The sequence below is a fragment of the Hylaeus anthracinus genome, unplaced genomic scaffold (genome assembly GCF_026225885.1).
Source record: "Hylaeus anthracinus isolate JK02 unplaced genomic scaffold, UHH_iyHylAnth1.0_haploid 11989, whole genome shotgun sequence".
In the NCBI taxonomy this organism is placed as follows: domain Eukaryota; kingdom Metazoa; phylum Arthropoda; class Insecta; order Hymenoptera; family Colletidae; genus Hylaeus; species Hylaeus anthracinus.
The window spans coordinates 15,679,055-15,692,788 of NW_026534337.1; the positions used below are offsets into that span (position 1 = coordinate 15,679,055).

The 13,734-nt window shown below is 46.5% G+C and overlaps 1 protein-coding gene across 3 annotated transcripts in view; it reads left to right on the forward strand.

Annotated features, from left to right (window-relative positions):
* Nucleotides 1–8,664: 8,664 nt before the first annotated feature.
* Nucleotides 8,665–13,734, forward strand: part of LOC128887495 (zeta-sarcoglycan) — a 137,713-nt gene continuing 132,643 nt past the window's right edge. Inside the window, exons 1-2 of one of the 3 annotated variants that reach the window (XM_054143470.1) lie at nucleotides 8,665–9,922; nucleotides 11,004–11,186. In XM_054143470.1, the coding sequence (XP_053999445.1) occupies nucleotides 11,010–11,186 (177 nt within the window). In that variant the 5' untranslated portion in view covers nucleotides 8,665–9,922; nucleotides 11,004–11,009. Of the gene's footprint in view, nucleotides 9,923–11,003; nucleotides 11,187–13,734 lie in introns of those variants that run through there. The other 2 variants (XM_054143471.1, XM_054143472.1) reach the window with 2 other exon arrangements.

Below are 13,734 nucleotides of genomic sequence, written 5' to 3' on the forward strand. Positions count from 1 at the left end.
CGAACATAGCCCTGAGGCAGAAAGGTCCAATTCCTCGTAGATCACAAATAGTCTACGCTGTACAGAATGCCGCCCGGAAATTTGAAAGTTGACGTAGCTTTCGTGGACAGAGCACGGATGCGGTGAGTTCGCGGACATTGAAAAACTGATGGGAACGCGTGATTCACGATGGATTTGCGATAAATCCGAATCGACGAACGACGTAACACTGTGACTGGCTAATAGACGAGGAGCCGAGTTTACGAGTCCACGGAGGCGTCGCATGGCGGTTCGCGATATCAGTTAATCGTGAGGTGTCCTGTCACTTGATTTTCAATCCCTCCAAATTTTGCGCGTTCGCAAAGTCTGTGAATTTTTATGTAATTTCTGTCATTTTACGCTTAGCGTACGCTTCGTGGAAAGTATATTACTGAGGTCGTATCGTCTCGTTAAATACACTGCGTGAACGATGGGCCTTACCCGCGACGCTGAAGAAGATACGTGACAACGTCCCGGTAGAATTTTCACTCGAGTAAACGAATCATTCGTACAACGGAAGTTACGTGTCTTTAAAGTTTTGTTTACGTAACGCTGCTTCTTGTATAATTATTTTGGCTCCCTTAACGGGTCCGCTTCCTTCTTATTGCGATATTTCTCGAGGATTATATATTCTCCGTACAAGATCCTGGCACGAATCTTCGCGATGCCCAATATAATCTAATCATAACCGTGCGAATACATTTTCGTGCTCCTTTCGTCGACGATGTGCGACACCCAGTTTGCCGTTGTGGCAATTTTAATACAGACTCTCAACCGCCCAGGACAGTATCGCGCCGCGAAATAGAGTGCCCGGTGAGTGTGCGGAGCAGATATCGTGTAAGTCGGACTTAAACCCCTCTTCGCTACTTTCGCGGGACAACTTGCACCTCTAGCGGAGGGAACGACTACGGACTAGCGAGGCAGCACTCGTGGTATTCCCTGCATCTTTATTCGCTTGATCGATCTACGACGAAATTGAAAGTTGGCCTTTATCGACGAATCGATGACGAGGGATCGAGCGCAATATTTGCAAATAATTGCGAAAAATCGTTTCTCTGTCAGCGATCGATCCATTTTCGGCTGACCTATGTTCGAGCTACCTATCAATGCTGGACACGATGTATCCGATAGCATCCATGACGTGTTGGGTCGTGTTAATTAACATTGCAACGTTATCTTCTGTAATTCCAAACATATCAAAGGTGCTAATAAATTGTTTCGCTCTGTACAATATCGTGACGTTGGTCGGGTTTATTTTGAATCGAATGGGTCGCTTTACTATCTACTATAAATGACACCCGCACACATTGATCGCTCGTTCTGATCTATTTAGCACGAACCAAGTTAATAGATAGCGCGTAATCACCCGCTGATCATTATTCAGCCCGTTCAGTGCGTTATCGTGTCCGAGTCGATCAACGATTCGATCACGTGGTATCTCGTACACCATCTACGGACAGGACGATGTAATAAAGGGTGCTGTCAGAGAGGATGGCGATCGTGGAGGTTAATCGCTTAACGAACCCGTTCTTCATTCATCGTCTCTCTGTTGTAACCAATTAGCTCAGAGTCCATCATCAACGTATACACGAACTCGGTTATCATCGGTGAATTGTTTCTGCTTGAAATTCAACGCGCAGCGATTGTTTCGATTAAATTTTATTTTCAAACGCTGTCGCACCTGATCACCTTACCAATCCTTATCCGAGAATTTGATACCATCGCCGCACTGGTCGTTTCGTGTCATCGATACCGTCTTTATTGGTAAATACGTTTTCCACCCTCGGTACATCGATCGGAATCTCTTTCAGGAAAAATGTTCGGCGCCAGGGAAAAACGGGTCATTCCCTAGTGTCCTCGTATCCGTTAAAGATATCACTCGATTAACGCTGATATTGTTGGAATCGCGTACGGTAAAGTAGAATTTAGAAATCTCTGATCGGTCGCGGTTTTCGCGCCAGGCGGAAATTTGTTCAGAATATAGGAGGATTCGGCTTTCATCGATGTATACGTACCGCGTATGCGTATTAGAAACAAAGAAAGGCTAAAATAGCTTCCCCTGTACGGGACGGAGGCTCGCATTGTTGTTGAGGTGAGCTCGCTGGTAATGAAAAGAACTCCAAACTGAGTCTCTCTGTGCTTTACCCTTTCTCGTTCTCTCTTCTCCTGCGTCTCCAATTTCTCTCTCTTTGTTCCCGTAACCGGCGCTCTCTCTTTCGCTCTATTCCACCTTTCTTCCTGCCTGTCTCTCCCATTATGCCAGCGATGCCCGGGAAGAGATGCCAGTACCTGCTCCCGCCTCTCGTACTCCCGTTCGGCTCGGCCTCTTGTTTTAATCACGGCGCCACAAAGTACGCCATTGTCTTCCCCAGTATCGGTCTGAGAAAGTATCTCAGAAACGGGGGTACAGCCATCTCTATGCACAGTCCAGCGGGAGCAGATTGTTGAAAAATCCGTCTGGGAAACCGCTTGGCTCGTCGCCGAAGGCGCACCTGTTTCCTTGGTACCGCTAATTTGGCCAGATCAAACATAAACGGGGGAGTCGTTGTTCCTCGGGGCGTTTCATTACATTTCCTCGTTTTGGACGAATCGACGCCGACGCGGACGGCGAGGCCGGCCGTGTTCGCTTTTCGATCGAGCACGTGTCGCGAATCTCGACGCGACGCGCATCGAGTTTCGCGTGCGAAATCAACGGACGCAAAATCGAGAACGTAAATCGCTACGGCAAATAGAGGATACGCGTGACGTAAAACGTAAACGTGGGTAGAAGGTGGACAGGGCGAGCGCGAGTGTCGCGCTGGAACCGTGAACGCTCGAAACGATCGCTACCCGCTGGGAACTTGCAAAACGTTCGGTTTCGGAGTGGACACAGCCAAGTCAAATTGCTTTGTAATTTCATTTCGTTCGCGCTACTCGAAAGCACCGAGTCCGGGCGTGGGCTGCGAGAAAGCTTCTGGGGACGCGCGCTGTCTGCGCCGGATATTATCGAACTCAAATTTTCGAACCGACCGAGTTTGGTCGTGAACGACCAGCTCCGTATTAATCACTGAAATTGTGTAACCAAGCAACCGTACGCGATCATCCCGGGTCGCCTTTTACCCCTTGCGACGCCTCGAGTCTCCGGCAAGATTAGCCAACACGTGTACGGAATGTACTTTCTCGGTTAATCGGTACGCGAGCGAGATACGTTGTAACTGTCAGCGTTAAAGGAAAAATAGAGGGTGTCATTTCCATACTCGAACAATCTTATGAAATAACGATCTTAAAAGTGGATCGACTACGTACACATTCAAGGGATTGGAAGTTACGAACTGTTCGAGTGGTATGGGTTTTTCGAAGCGCGAACACGCCGAATACTCCAGCAAATCTTCGATTACGTATTGCTAGAACAACGCGAGATGCAGTGAGACGCAAGGTTCGGAGACAAACACCCTTAAAGGTAGTATCTTCGTACCTTGAGGGACGAAGGGGGACGAACGAGGGCGGTAAAGGTTGGATTGGCGAGAGAGCAGGGGAGGACAAGTAATTTCCTTGGCGGAGGCGTGAGAAGCATGACGAAGGGATGGGTAGAACGCGAGAAGGTGGTCCAAACTAAACTAAATAATATTGATGGCCAACGGAAATTGAAAGCCGTTAAGGTCTTCAGCGTTGCGGTGCGGAACGGCGTCGCTGCATAAATAAGACGACGTATATTAGGATTAGACCAGTGTCTCTCATCGTCCGATTGCTTATTTTTTAATTTAATTTTGTAGTAATACATTAGTACGTATATTACAGATTGTCGTGTAAGTAAAACCGTGGGATGGTGGGAAACATTGGTTTGCGGAAACGGTGGAAAGGGGGAATGGTATCAGAGAGATTGCGATCCACTCAAAAAGACGGTCAATCACGGGTTTCGGAGTGGGAATAGAGGAACGGTGGGTGCCCGAGCGACTTTCGAGTAGCACCGCACAGAAACACCAAAAGTTTCCCGGAACAAGGCTCGAATCGTTGGTTCATGCAAATTCGACGTAGATGTATAGCGTAAATGCTGAAAAATGGCCGGCTTAAAATATGCGAGAGTGTACGGTCGCCGATAGGTGAAACTCCACCTCGCGACACGCGTAATAAGTCGACCAATGTTTCGGTCGTTCTTCTTTTCCTTCGCCAAATCGACGGAGACCTTATCCGGTCTTTGCTCGTTAATTCCGTTGGTTAATTGTGGAAAATAATTTTGATACGGCTCCGCACCTGACATTCCATGGTCGGTTCGATCGTGTTACAAAGTAAAGTTGTCGATGGTTTGTAATTCATGAAAAGTCCCATATCACGGCTGTGGTTAATTGGAAGCGATCGGTTAATTAGTATAAAACTTTTCGGCCGCCAAGTCCGACGCGCGCCTCCCGTTTCATCGTTCATACGATACTCGAATGTGTTCTCGAATTTTATAACGATCAACAGGTTACGAATACGCATTCACAGCAAATACATACTCTCCCCTCTGTGCTCGTATCTCGACTACATTTCGCAATTAATATTCGATTCTCGTTATCGTACGTTATTACCGTTTAATATTAATTACAGGCGGGGGCAATACCGTAACAACCGCCGACTATCGTTTCCGAAAGGCCGGAGAGATGCGTTTTCATCGCGAGCTGCGCGATCCTGTGGGCGTACGATGCGGCTCGAGATCCAAAGGAATCTCACAATCAGTCATTCGAGATATCGTTTGGACGCGCGGTTGAAAAGGGAGAAATCTCGCCTTGGCTTCATTATCTTGACAATGGTCGAGGCTGCGGTCCAAAGCGCAACCCTCCGTGGCCTCCTTCCGACCCGCACCACCAGCTTTTCCTTTTCCCTCTCCGTCGACCCTTCGCCAAGCTTACCCCTCGAGCACCGAAAACCATACAGATTCCGTACCTCTGCCGTCTCTTTTCCTCCGCATCGGCATCTCAACCGGCCGATGCACGCATAATAGCAGCGAAGCTGTGCCATAAACCGGTATCCCGTCATAAAGGTCTCTTCAATCCGGGAACGAGGAGGAGAAGAAGAATCGGAATGAGAATGCTCTCCGTCCTTCTACCCCTTTCCCAAGTCACCGCTTCTTTCCTTCGTCTTTCCATTTCCTCATCGTACATTTTTCTTTCTTTCTTTCTTTCCTCGAATCGCGCACTCGTCTCTTCTCTTTGTTTTCTTCGTTGCGATTTCTCTTCGGCCTCGAAGGTGGAGTAAGTTACGAGCACCGCTCGAAGGAACCGAGCAAACGTCGAACGCGAAAGACACCCCGAAAATAGTAACGCGACGCGAGCGGGCAACTCGCGCACGAATAAATATAACAACGAAGGCGGAAGCGGAAGGGAGCTTTTGATTTTTTAGCGAGCTAACGTTTTTAATTTGCAAGGAAGACTGTTCCTTCTTAATTGCGATTCCGCCGCTGCTGCCATCGCCACTCGACTCCCCTAATTCAATGTTTTGAAGTTTCTGCTTTCTGGCGGCAGCTGTTTCCCTAGCGTTTTATTTGAAAATTTTTTATTTTCTGCCGGTCCTGAAAATTTTCTGGAACTCGGTTCCCCCTTCTCCGCTACGACCACCTTTGTATTTTTTCGTTTGTTTACGACTCTTTTTAGCAGACGAGCGTCTCTCGCGTTTAATTCAACGCAATGGTGCGGTTCGAACCGTTTCCGTTGGAAAACCTCAGACGATAAATGGAAAGGAGTCGGGCCCAAGTTTCAGCGATATTATACTCTTCGGAAGGGAGAGATGAAATTTGATGCAACGAGATGACAGCTCGATGGCATCGGTATCACTGACATGATGTACGCGATACAGATAACCGGGCATAGATGTCACAACCTTGTCCTTGTCCGTGTTCGCGGGCCGTAATAAAAGATCCAGGAATTCACCAAGGGAAGACGAATAGGCGCGTATAGCGAACGAAAAGAAGAGCGGGGCGCACTGTCCCCGCTCGTAGATAGGAACAGACTTACGAGCGGCTTATGTTTCAATTTGTTCAACCTCGAATAAAATCGCGTTTTACGAGACATTGGGACACTGTCGTCCACCGACTATCTTCGTTTCCTCGGTGTATCGCGGAGACCATTTTTTTCTTGTTAATAGACCCCCGTTACGAGTAACTGCCTGGGAATCCATACAGCCTGGCTGATTCCTGTAAACTGCCCTCGTAACGGCACGGTGAATTAATTTGCTTGTCCGTTTGACGCCACGCTTTCCACGTGGCGAAAAACGAACTTGCGATTTTTTCGTCAGACGTGGATTAATTTTCCTCTCGGAAAACATTTGCCGCGCCACGCGACGCTTTGAATTAACATCGCGCGATCGCGATTTCTTCTTTCAGTACCCGCGAATATCCGAAAGCGAGCGTTAATTTTAATTTCATTTCGCAGAATTCAATTTTTCGCGAAATCTCACGCGGAGAGTATTGCTTAAAGAAATCTGGTTCCTGGATTCTGCTGAATTTCATCCGCTGGATTCGACTTTTCGCAATTGTGGGATTCACGAATCGGAAGCGTTCCACGTAAAAGTGACTATCAAACTCTCTCTCGCGCATGCAATCAGCTGCAAAAGAGCCGTCGCGATCAAATACGAAACGTAAGATCGTCGAGATCGTTCGCAGCCTGGAGGCATTCAATGATCGGCTCAGAGTACTTCCGTCTAGGTTGGTTGCGAGCGTCGCCTAAGAACTATGTATCTTCTCCATCGATCCCGCTTCGGATCTATTTTCGTTTCGACCGATCGACGGGACTCCGTACGACAGGAACAATCGATCAATCCGCTCCACGATCCGTTATCCTCGTTCTATAGTTTCTCTGTCTTCTTGGCTGCAGCCCATAAACATCCCCCTGATACGAATTCGGGGGTAAACACGAACGAGAAACGAATACAAGAAGATGAATATACGGGACGAGTAGAGAGGAAAGAAAAAGAGAAAGGTCGATTCTATATTTTGCGATTTTCGTTTTCAATGCGGCATTGTTTCTATCCCGATAGGACCGTTCCGTCGCAATCGGCTTGCTCTTCTTCCTCGTTCTTTCAATCGATCCCTATTACTCGCGTACCATTTGCCTTGTGACTTAATCGATCGAGCAAGGGAAAGCTGAACACGTTTTCCAAGACCGATTGAACGGCACATCGTGAAGCAGTCTTCAACAGGTACCTCTATGGTGATGCAACCAACATACAAGGCAGATTTTAATAAGAGGATCACACATTGAGGGATACCGAGGAATCGATGGCCAATTCGATAAACAAGTACGAGAGTCGTAGTAGTAAAGCAATGGGATGGTGTAATGAAAGAATAAATAGATTCGGTAGTACTTTTGTAATTTTAACATAATCGGAAAAGACGCGGCACGAACCGCGCAGCTGACCCACGGGACAGTCTTATGTTCCTCTCAGCGAGCGTGTCGTACATTCTCCTGTTCAAATCTATTTTTTATAACCCAACACGAGAAATGACAGGATTCGAGATGGAAGTAACGGCATCAGGACGCTCGTGCAATTTATTAAGTGACCCGGTAATACGATCCTCCGCAAATATGACACTTGTCGCATGGTGGCGAAGGCGCGAGAATGGCAAGTAAAACGTAGATAATAATGCGAGAGAAAAGAGCAGGTATGGTTTGCAACGTAGAGCGCTCGGACGGTGAAAATAGAAAGTTTATAGAGGGAAGTGGAAGCTGCAGGAGAAAAAAGTCGCACCGACAGCGAAAAAAGTGTGGCGATATTGTGCCCACAATTTCCTCGTTTAGGTGACAGTATTGTTTATCAGCGCGGTATTAACGGTTATTATTTAAGGGCTACGTTGGATTCACCAAAGTACGCGTATGCTGGACGAGTCAGTTCTCAAGAATATTGCGAACGAAGAAGAGGGAAAGCATAATATGTATAAAATGTGAACTCGTGCTACCTGAACAAAGCATTCGGTAATTAGTATTTTGGTTATTCTCCCTCTATACGTGCGTTGTTTATTTCTCATTCATGACGAGCCGATTAAACGCTCTGATGCCAAGCGGAAGATTAACAGGTAGTATTACGCGATCGTGCTCTACGAGCTGAACAACACGTGCTTGATTAAAGTGTAGGCAGCAGATATTTGATGCCTTACGAGGCTTAGGGCAAGAAAGCATTGTCGACAGGGTAGATACTTTGATAGATAACAAAATTCCTAGACTTCCGAAAACAATTTTCATTTTGTAATAGAAAAGGTACAAGTTTGTCTGCGACGTTAACGGTGCTACTGTCCTTTTTGTCGATCGAATCAAATTTACTCGGCGAGATACTTTCTTAAGGTTCGTGGCAACTGGGCCAACGCTAGATACTTGTCGCTCGCACGATGCCATCTAAAGGAGCTTATCCAGACAGGGGTAAAGGAAAGTTAGGGGCGAAAGGATAAACAGTCGAGTGGAAAAGATCAGCGATAGAACGCGATAAGAAGTGGGAAGGCCGAGAGACAGGAGCTGTTTAGCGGGAAACGAAAGAAGAAGCTCGAGAGAGGACCACCGAAGCTAAGAAAAGAAAGGACAGGAAAGGAAAGAGGGGAAATTGGAAGGGAGAAGGCGTCGGTGCATGCGCAAGAATTTCACACGTGAGCCCGCGAATCCACGAGAGGCTCACCTCGGGCGCCAGACGTACTGGCGGTTCAGTGTCGTGCGCGGTTTCGAACGCGACGCTTGGCCACCTCCGGCCGTGACGCAGTTCGTCGCTTGGAAACGATCCTTTCGATCTCTAAACCGTGTCATACAACCAGAACAGACTGAAAACTTCCGACAAGACGTGCAGAATAATTCGTTCCGTGAATCATGACCGTGGAACGGGTTAAGAGAACCGTCCCGGGTTCAGATTGCAGAAGCTTTCGTAAAGAGAACTCGCGATTCGGTTGTCGATGATGAATCACCGCTGAAGACGAGTAATTAATCGAGATGCGCACAGCTCTACAACGAGCATCCGACAACGACGAGAATAAAATTTCGCACGATCGCTCTCTCGCGAGAGGGAAAAAATAATTCCGAACGAAGAGGCGGAGAAAAAGCGGGAAATAAATTCTCTGAGGGGATTGATGGGTAACGCGTCGGTATAATTAGAATCGGCAGCCAGTGCGGATTCGCAGTGGAGCGGTTAGTAGAATAAATTTTCTGACAGATTAAACCGAGCCGTCGCAGTAATTTTCCCGTTAGAGGAGGAACAATGGTAGGTACTCGCGATTTCATCGGTGATCTTGGACTTCCCGCGGCGTGAACATCGAATCAAGAGTTTCGGCAGTTCCGAAAAATAATACGGGCTCCGATGCGACGAGCCAGAGTAACGCGCGACCGATCGTCAAGATTCGGGATAGGGGTCTAAATCGATTATGGCAGGTATCCTGAGTCGGATAACATCGCGGGAAACTTCGTGGTAAATGTAATTATCTTCACATCGTTGTAATTGTCGCGTGAGAAATTGTCTGCGGATACGGTTAACGCGACTCCGGCAATAATCCGTCGATGGTCTACGATAGCCGGACGACCGGTGTGGGGCAACTGCAACAGACGTCCTATGTATACGACGTGTTACACGATGGAATCCCCCGTGTAATGACTCGTAATTGCGCGAAGGAGGGGCCAACGTCGTGCTGGAACGTTTTAAGGAATACCTAACGCCACTTTCTCACCCCCTCCCCCGACAGTTTGGTTATAATGATTAGGTGCACGCGACTTCAAGAATTATACGCGGCTGAAGTGTGGTGAAACGAGGATAGGGGTTGACGGTGGACGTATACGAATACCAAACGCCATCTTCACGGCCAAGATAGGTTATCGTCATCCATCCGAGCATCCATCGGTGTCCCGCGTAAATTACCGATCGTGCGTGACGTTGTTGCCGCGATTCAACTACCGCCGAAGAGGATTCAGAGAGATTTAATTAAGGGGTACGTGTCAGTTTCGCGGTAGCACCTAGTCAGCACAGAGACGCTCGTGCTCGATTTTATTTTCACCATTTCATCTCAGCGTGGTTTCGTTTCACCACCTCTTCTTCTTCGCTCGGCCGCCCCTTTTTACTTTCTTTCTCGCGTCGCGTGTCTGGTCGCGCATCATTCTCCTTAATGCCCGTCGACGACCCGTATTTTCCACTGAAAAACGTACTACCTCACCGTCGCGTCTTCTTTCTTTATCGCGTGCTTGTTCTCTCGCTCGCGCCTCTGCAGCCCGATGAGCTTTCATCCTCGAAGCTAACGAGCTCGATTACGCTCGTCGGATTTCTTTATGACGGCGGTCGTGTTCTCGAATCACCGTTCATACGCCGCAATGTCGATCACGCCACGCTCTCTGCTCGTTTCTAGATCTCGCGTGAAAGCTTCGATTGCGGGAAATTTCTACGTTCTTCTTTCGTTTTTCCCCACGGACACAGAGACGCCACAGAGACACACAGACCGCAATCGCGTTACAACGTTATCGTTAACGATATTTTCGTAAATTTGCGGTAACAATTTTGACGATAAAACGAATATATTTCAGACATGTCAACAATCCACTTGACTTCGGTATAGAAGTTTCTCGCGCGGGAAATTATGAAAATGTGGCACTGAAATTACGCCGGGGCATTGTATTTAAATATCGCGATGTTAATCGAACGTCAGAAATTCTTTCCGACTTTTGCGAATAATTGCGTTAAAACCTTAGTATCACCGCTCGAAATTCCGCGTACATGGAGCTAGAATTAATAAGAGTAACCAAGACTACGGTTGAAAGACGCATACTTGGCTTGGGATTCCTACGGTAGCATTCATCATTCCGGTAACAGGCTTCATTAAAATAGTTGAATTTGTTTGAATTCCATCCGTCCCAGCCTCACGGTCAAATATCTCGCGTAATTGAAATTCAGCATAATGAATTTCACGTTTCCGCATATGTATACTTTCACGGAAGAAACGTAATCAATGTTCTTTTTTTTTTTTTAATAAAGCTTACGCTAACGTTTACTTTACGTTAACGCTTACGTTTCACTTTCAGAGCAACATGGACACGTCGCCGACGTTAAGTATCGGTGGATCGAGGGCTAGAGCCGCTCTTCTGACTACCAGTGGTACCGGAACCGGAAGTACCGATAGACGAGTTGTGTTTTTAGCAAGTCAACCGACCGTTGGAAGTACTCACGAGACCAAGACTTGGCCGCACCACTGGTCGCCCCACACGGTAAGTTATGCACCGTTTTATATTTGTCAACTGACAATGATTAATTAATAACTCCTTTTCGGGCTCGCAAACGAGCACGTCGAATTCTCTTGCACTTTCTAATCTAAGTGCATATAATGATATGATAAAAATGCACGGTATAAATTCTATACCTTCAATGAATTTTCCCGCTATTTGACTCGCGCCACTCAGCTCTCAGATTTTAACTCTCCCATGCCACGTATATTTTATAATTCAAAAGTCCGCGTGAATTTCACGAATTTATTTCGATCCGCGGTTCGTTGGCAACCCAAAACCCAAGTAGCCGCTCTGTCTTATTCTGTCTGATCCTAAACACTCGTAATTCTTGTGAGAGCCGTTTTTGATTCGATGCAATCAAAATTAGAACGAACCAGTTGTCGCTATCCGATCGATATAGGCACTCGACACAATATTTGTTCAAACAATGACCGAGAATATGATTTTTCTGTAATATTAATATTTCACAAATTCTTGCTTCGATTCGAAACTTATAGTTTTGAATTTCCAATGTCGCAAATGATCGAAACGACAAGGGTAATTGTTTGTTGACGAAGTTCGCTTGTTCTTAGTATCGTCTCTTTTCAGAACTTATCCTAAGATATGTAGGAGTTTAACCGAAAAATAAGGCACGGGGATTCGAACCCACGATCCTCGAATCCACAGTCGACCGCTTTACCTACAAGACCAATCCCGTACCCTACGTTTTCGTGTTCTTATTTGACTCCTTATTGTTGGGTATGGGAGGCGCGGACACTACACTCGGCCATCCTGAATTGACATTCATTCGCCCTCGAATGTCCGTTTTCTCGGTATTTGCGTCTCAACAGCAGTGCGCGCCGTGCCCTCTTTCGCAAGTTGCCCCATTCCTGGAGTGTACTCCCCCCTCTCTCTCTCTATCTTAAATAATGATAAAATTCCTACCTGGACCGCGAACTTCCCGTAGGATCCACGGATGACTGATTTTTCATTCGCTATGACCACATTCGACCAAAGGGCAGAGGATAAACCATTGTGTCGTATATGATTCGAGTTTACACTGTTCTGTCGAGAGAAAAATATACGTTATACGAGGTGTTCGATCCAACCGTAGAAAGTACGTATCATACTTTTGCGAAAGAAAGATTCCGTTACGAGTTCGCGACGAATGTCGTTATCCAGAGAGAAAGAGGGAGAGAGAATGAGAGAGGAGGAGAGAGGTACGTGGGAAGAGGGATGGGAGGGGGGGGGGAGTGAAAGAGGGGTCAATCTTGGCCGTGCGTGGCTTTATGAGCACGTTTCCTCGTAACTCGTCTACAGTATAGGGTGCTATCAGAAGTCTCTGCTTAACCCATACTGAAATTTGCATAGTTATTCACCGCACAGGATGGGGGTTGTTATAGACCAGCTTCGAGAACTCCAAAGGCAAAATTACCCGGACCCGAGCGTCGCATTTCCTCCCCCGTCGTCGAGTCATTTTCGGGCAAACTTTGAATGGCAAATACGTAGTACAGCGATATCATTGGACATGTGTATTTTTGTACGCCAGTTATTATTCGTAGCCGATGGAACGTAGTTTCGGCAAACCACGGTTATTTAATAGGTGGACAGTTTGTTTTCATTTAGCGTAACACATAGATATACATAGATATAGGATAAAATTCGAAAAATATTTTCTATTAACGTATATGAAACATTTTACGTTCGAATAAAGATATTTTCACAGCGCACAGTTCAGGCATATCGGAATGGATACGTTTCGTTCAAAAATGTGTAATTGGGATGAATAACGATTGTTACTGCGGTAAAAAAAAAAAAAAAAAGAAAGAATAAAACAAAAATTGTCCAGGTCTACATACCCGCAACGGGTCGCTGCTATTCGTGGTGGGATGGTTGATATTATTTACATAGCTACTCAAATACGATCGTAATAATCAAAGACAAACGTTGTTTGCCAGATACATACATTGCGACGGTAAAGGGTGTAAGTTTGGTTTGCTAATATCGGTCGTTAATAAGTATGTATATATTCGCTTCTAACTCGCCAACATTGACACGGTCATCGATAAAAGGCGCACCCGTCGTTTACGAGTAAAGGAGGGATTCCAGCACGGCGGTCAGAAACAATTTCAGTCGTACATCGTCGAATAGATTTGTCGTTTTCAAAAACCGTTCGCGAACTGTCCGTAGTTTTCATCTGTTTGCTTTCGCTTCGTCGTTCTTTCCCTTTTTTTTTTTTTTGCGAGGAGATCTACCGCGAACGTCAATGAAAGTTCCGATTCCCACGAGCAAAAATTTCTGAGTTTCCGCCGCGGACACGAAGTTCACCGCACCGATTTCCCTACGCTGTAAATCAGGATCGCTCGATGACATTTTTCCACGACCGTGTCCTTTATTTTTCCCTCTGCCCGCCCCTCACCCATGATTCCTCTCTTTCGTATCCGCGGGTATTTTTTTTTCTCTCCCTTCCACGATCCTCTCATATCTCTTTTTTTCACGACCCTAGGCTCGAGACTTTTCCTCGAACTCACCTTTCGGTACCATTCGGCCA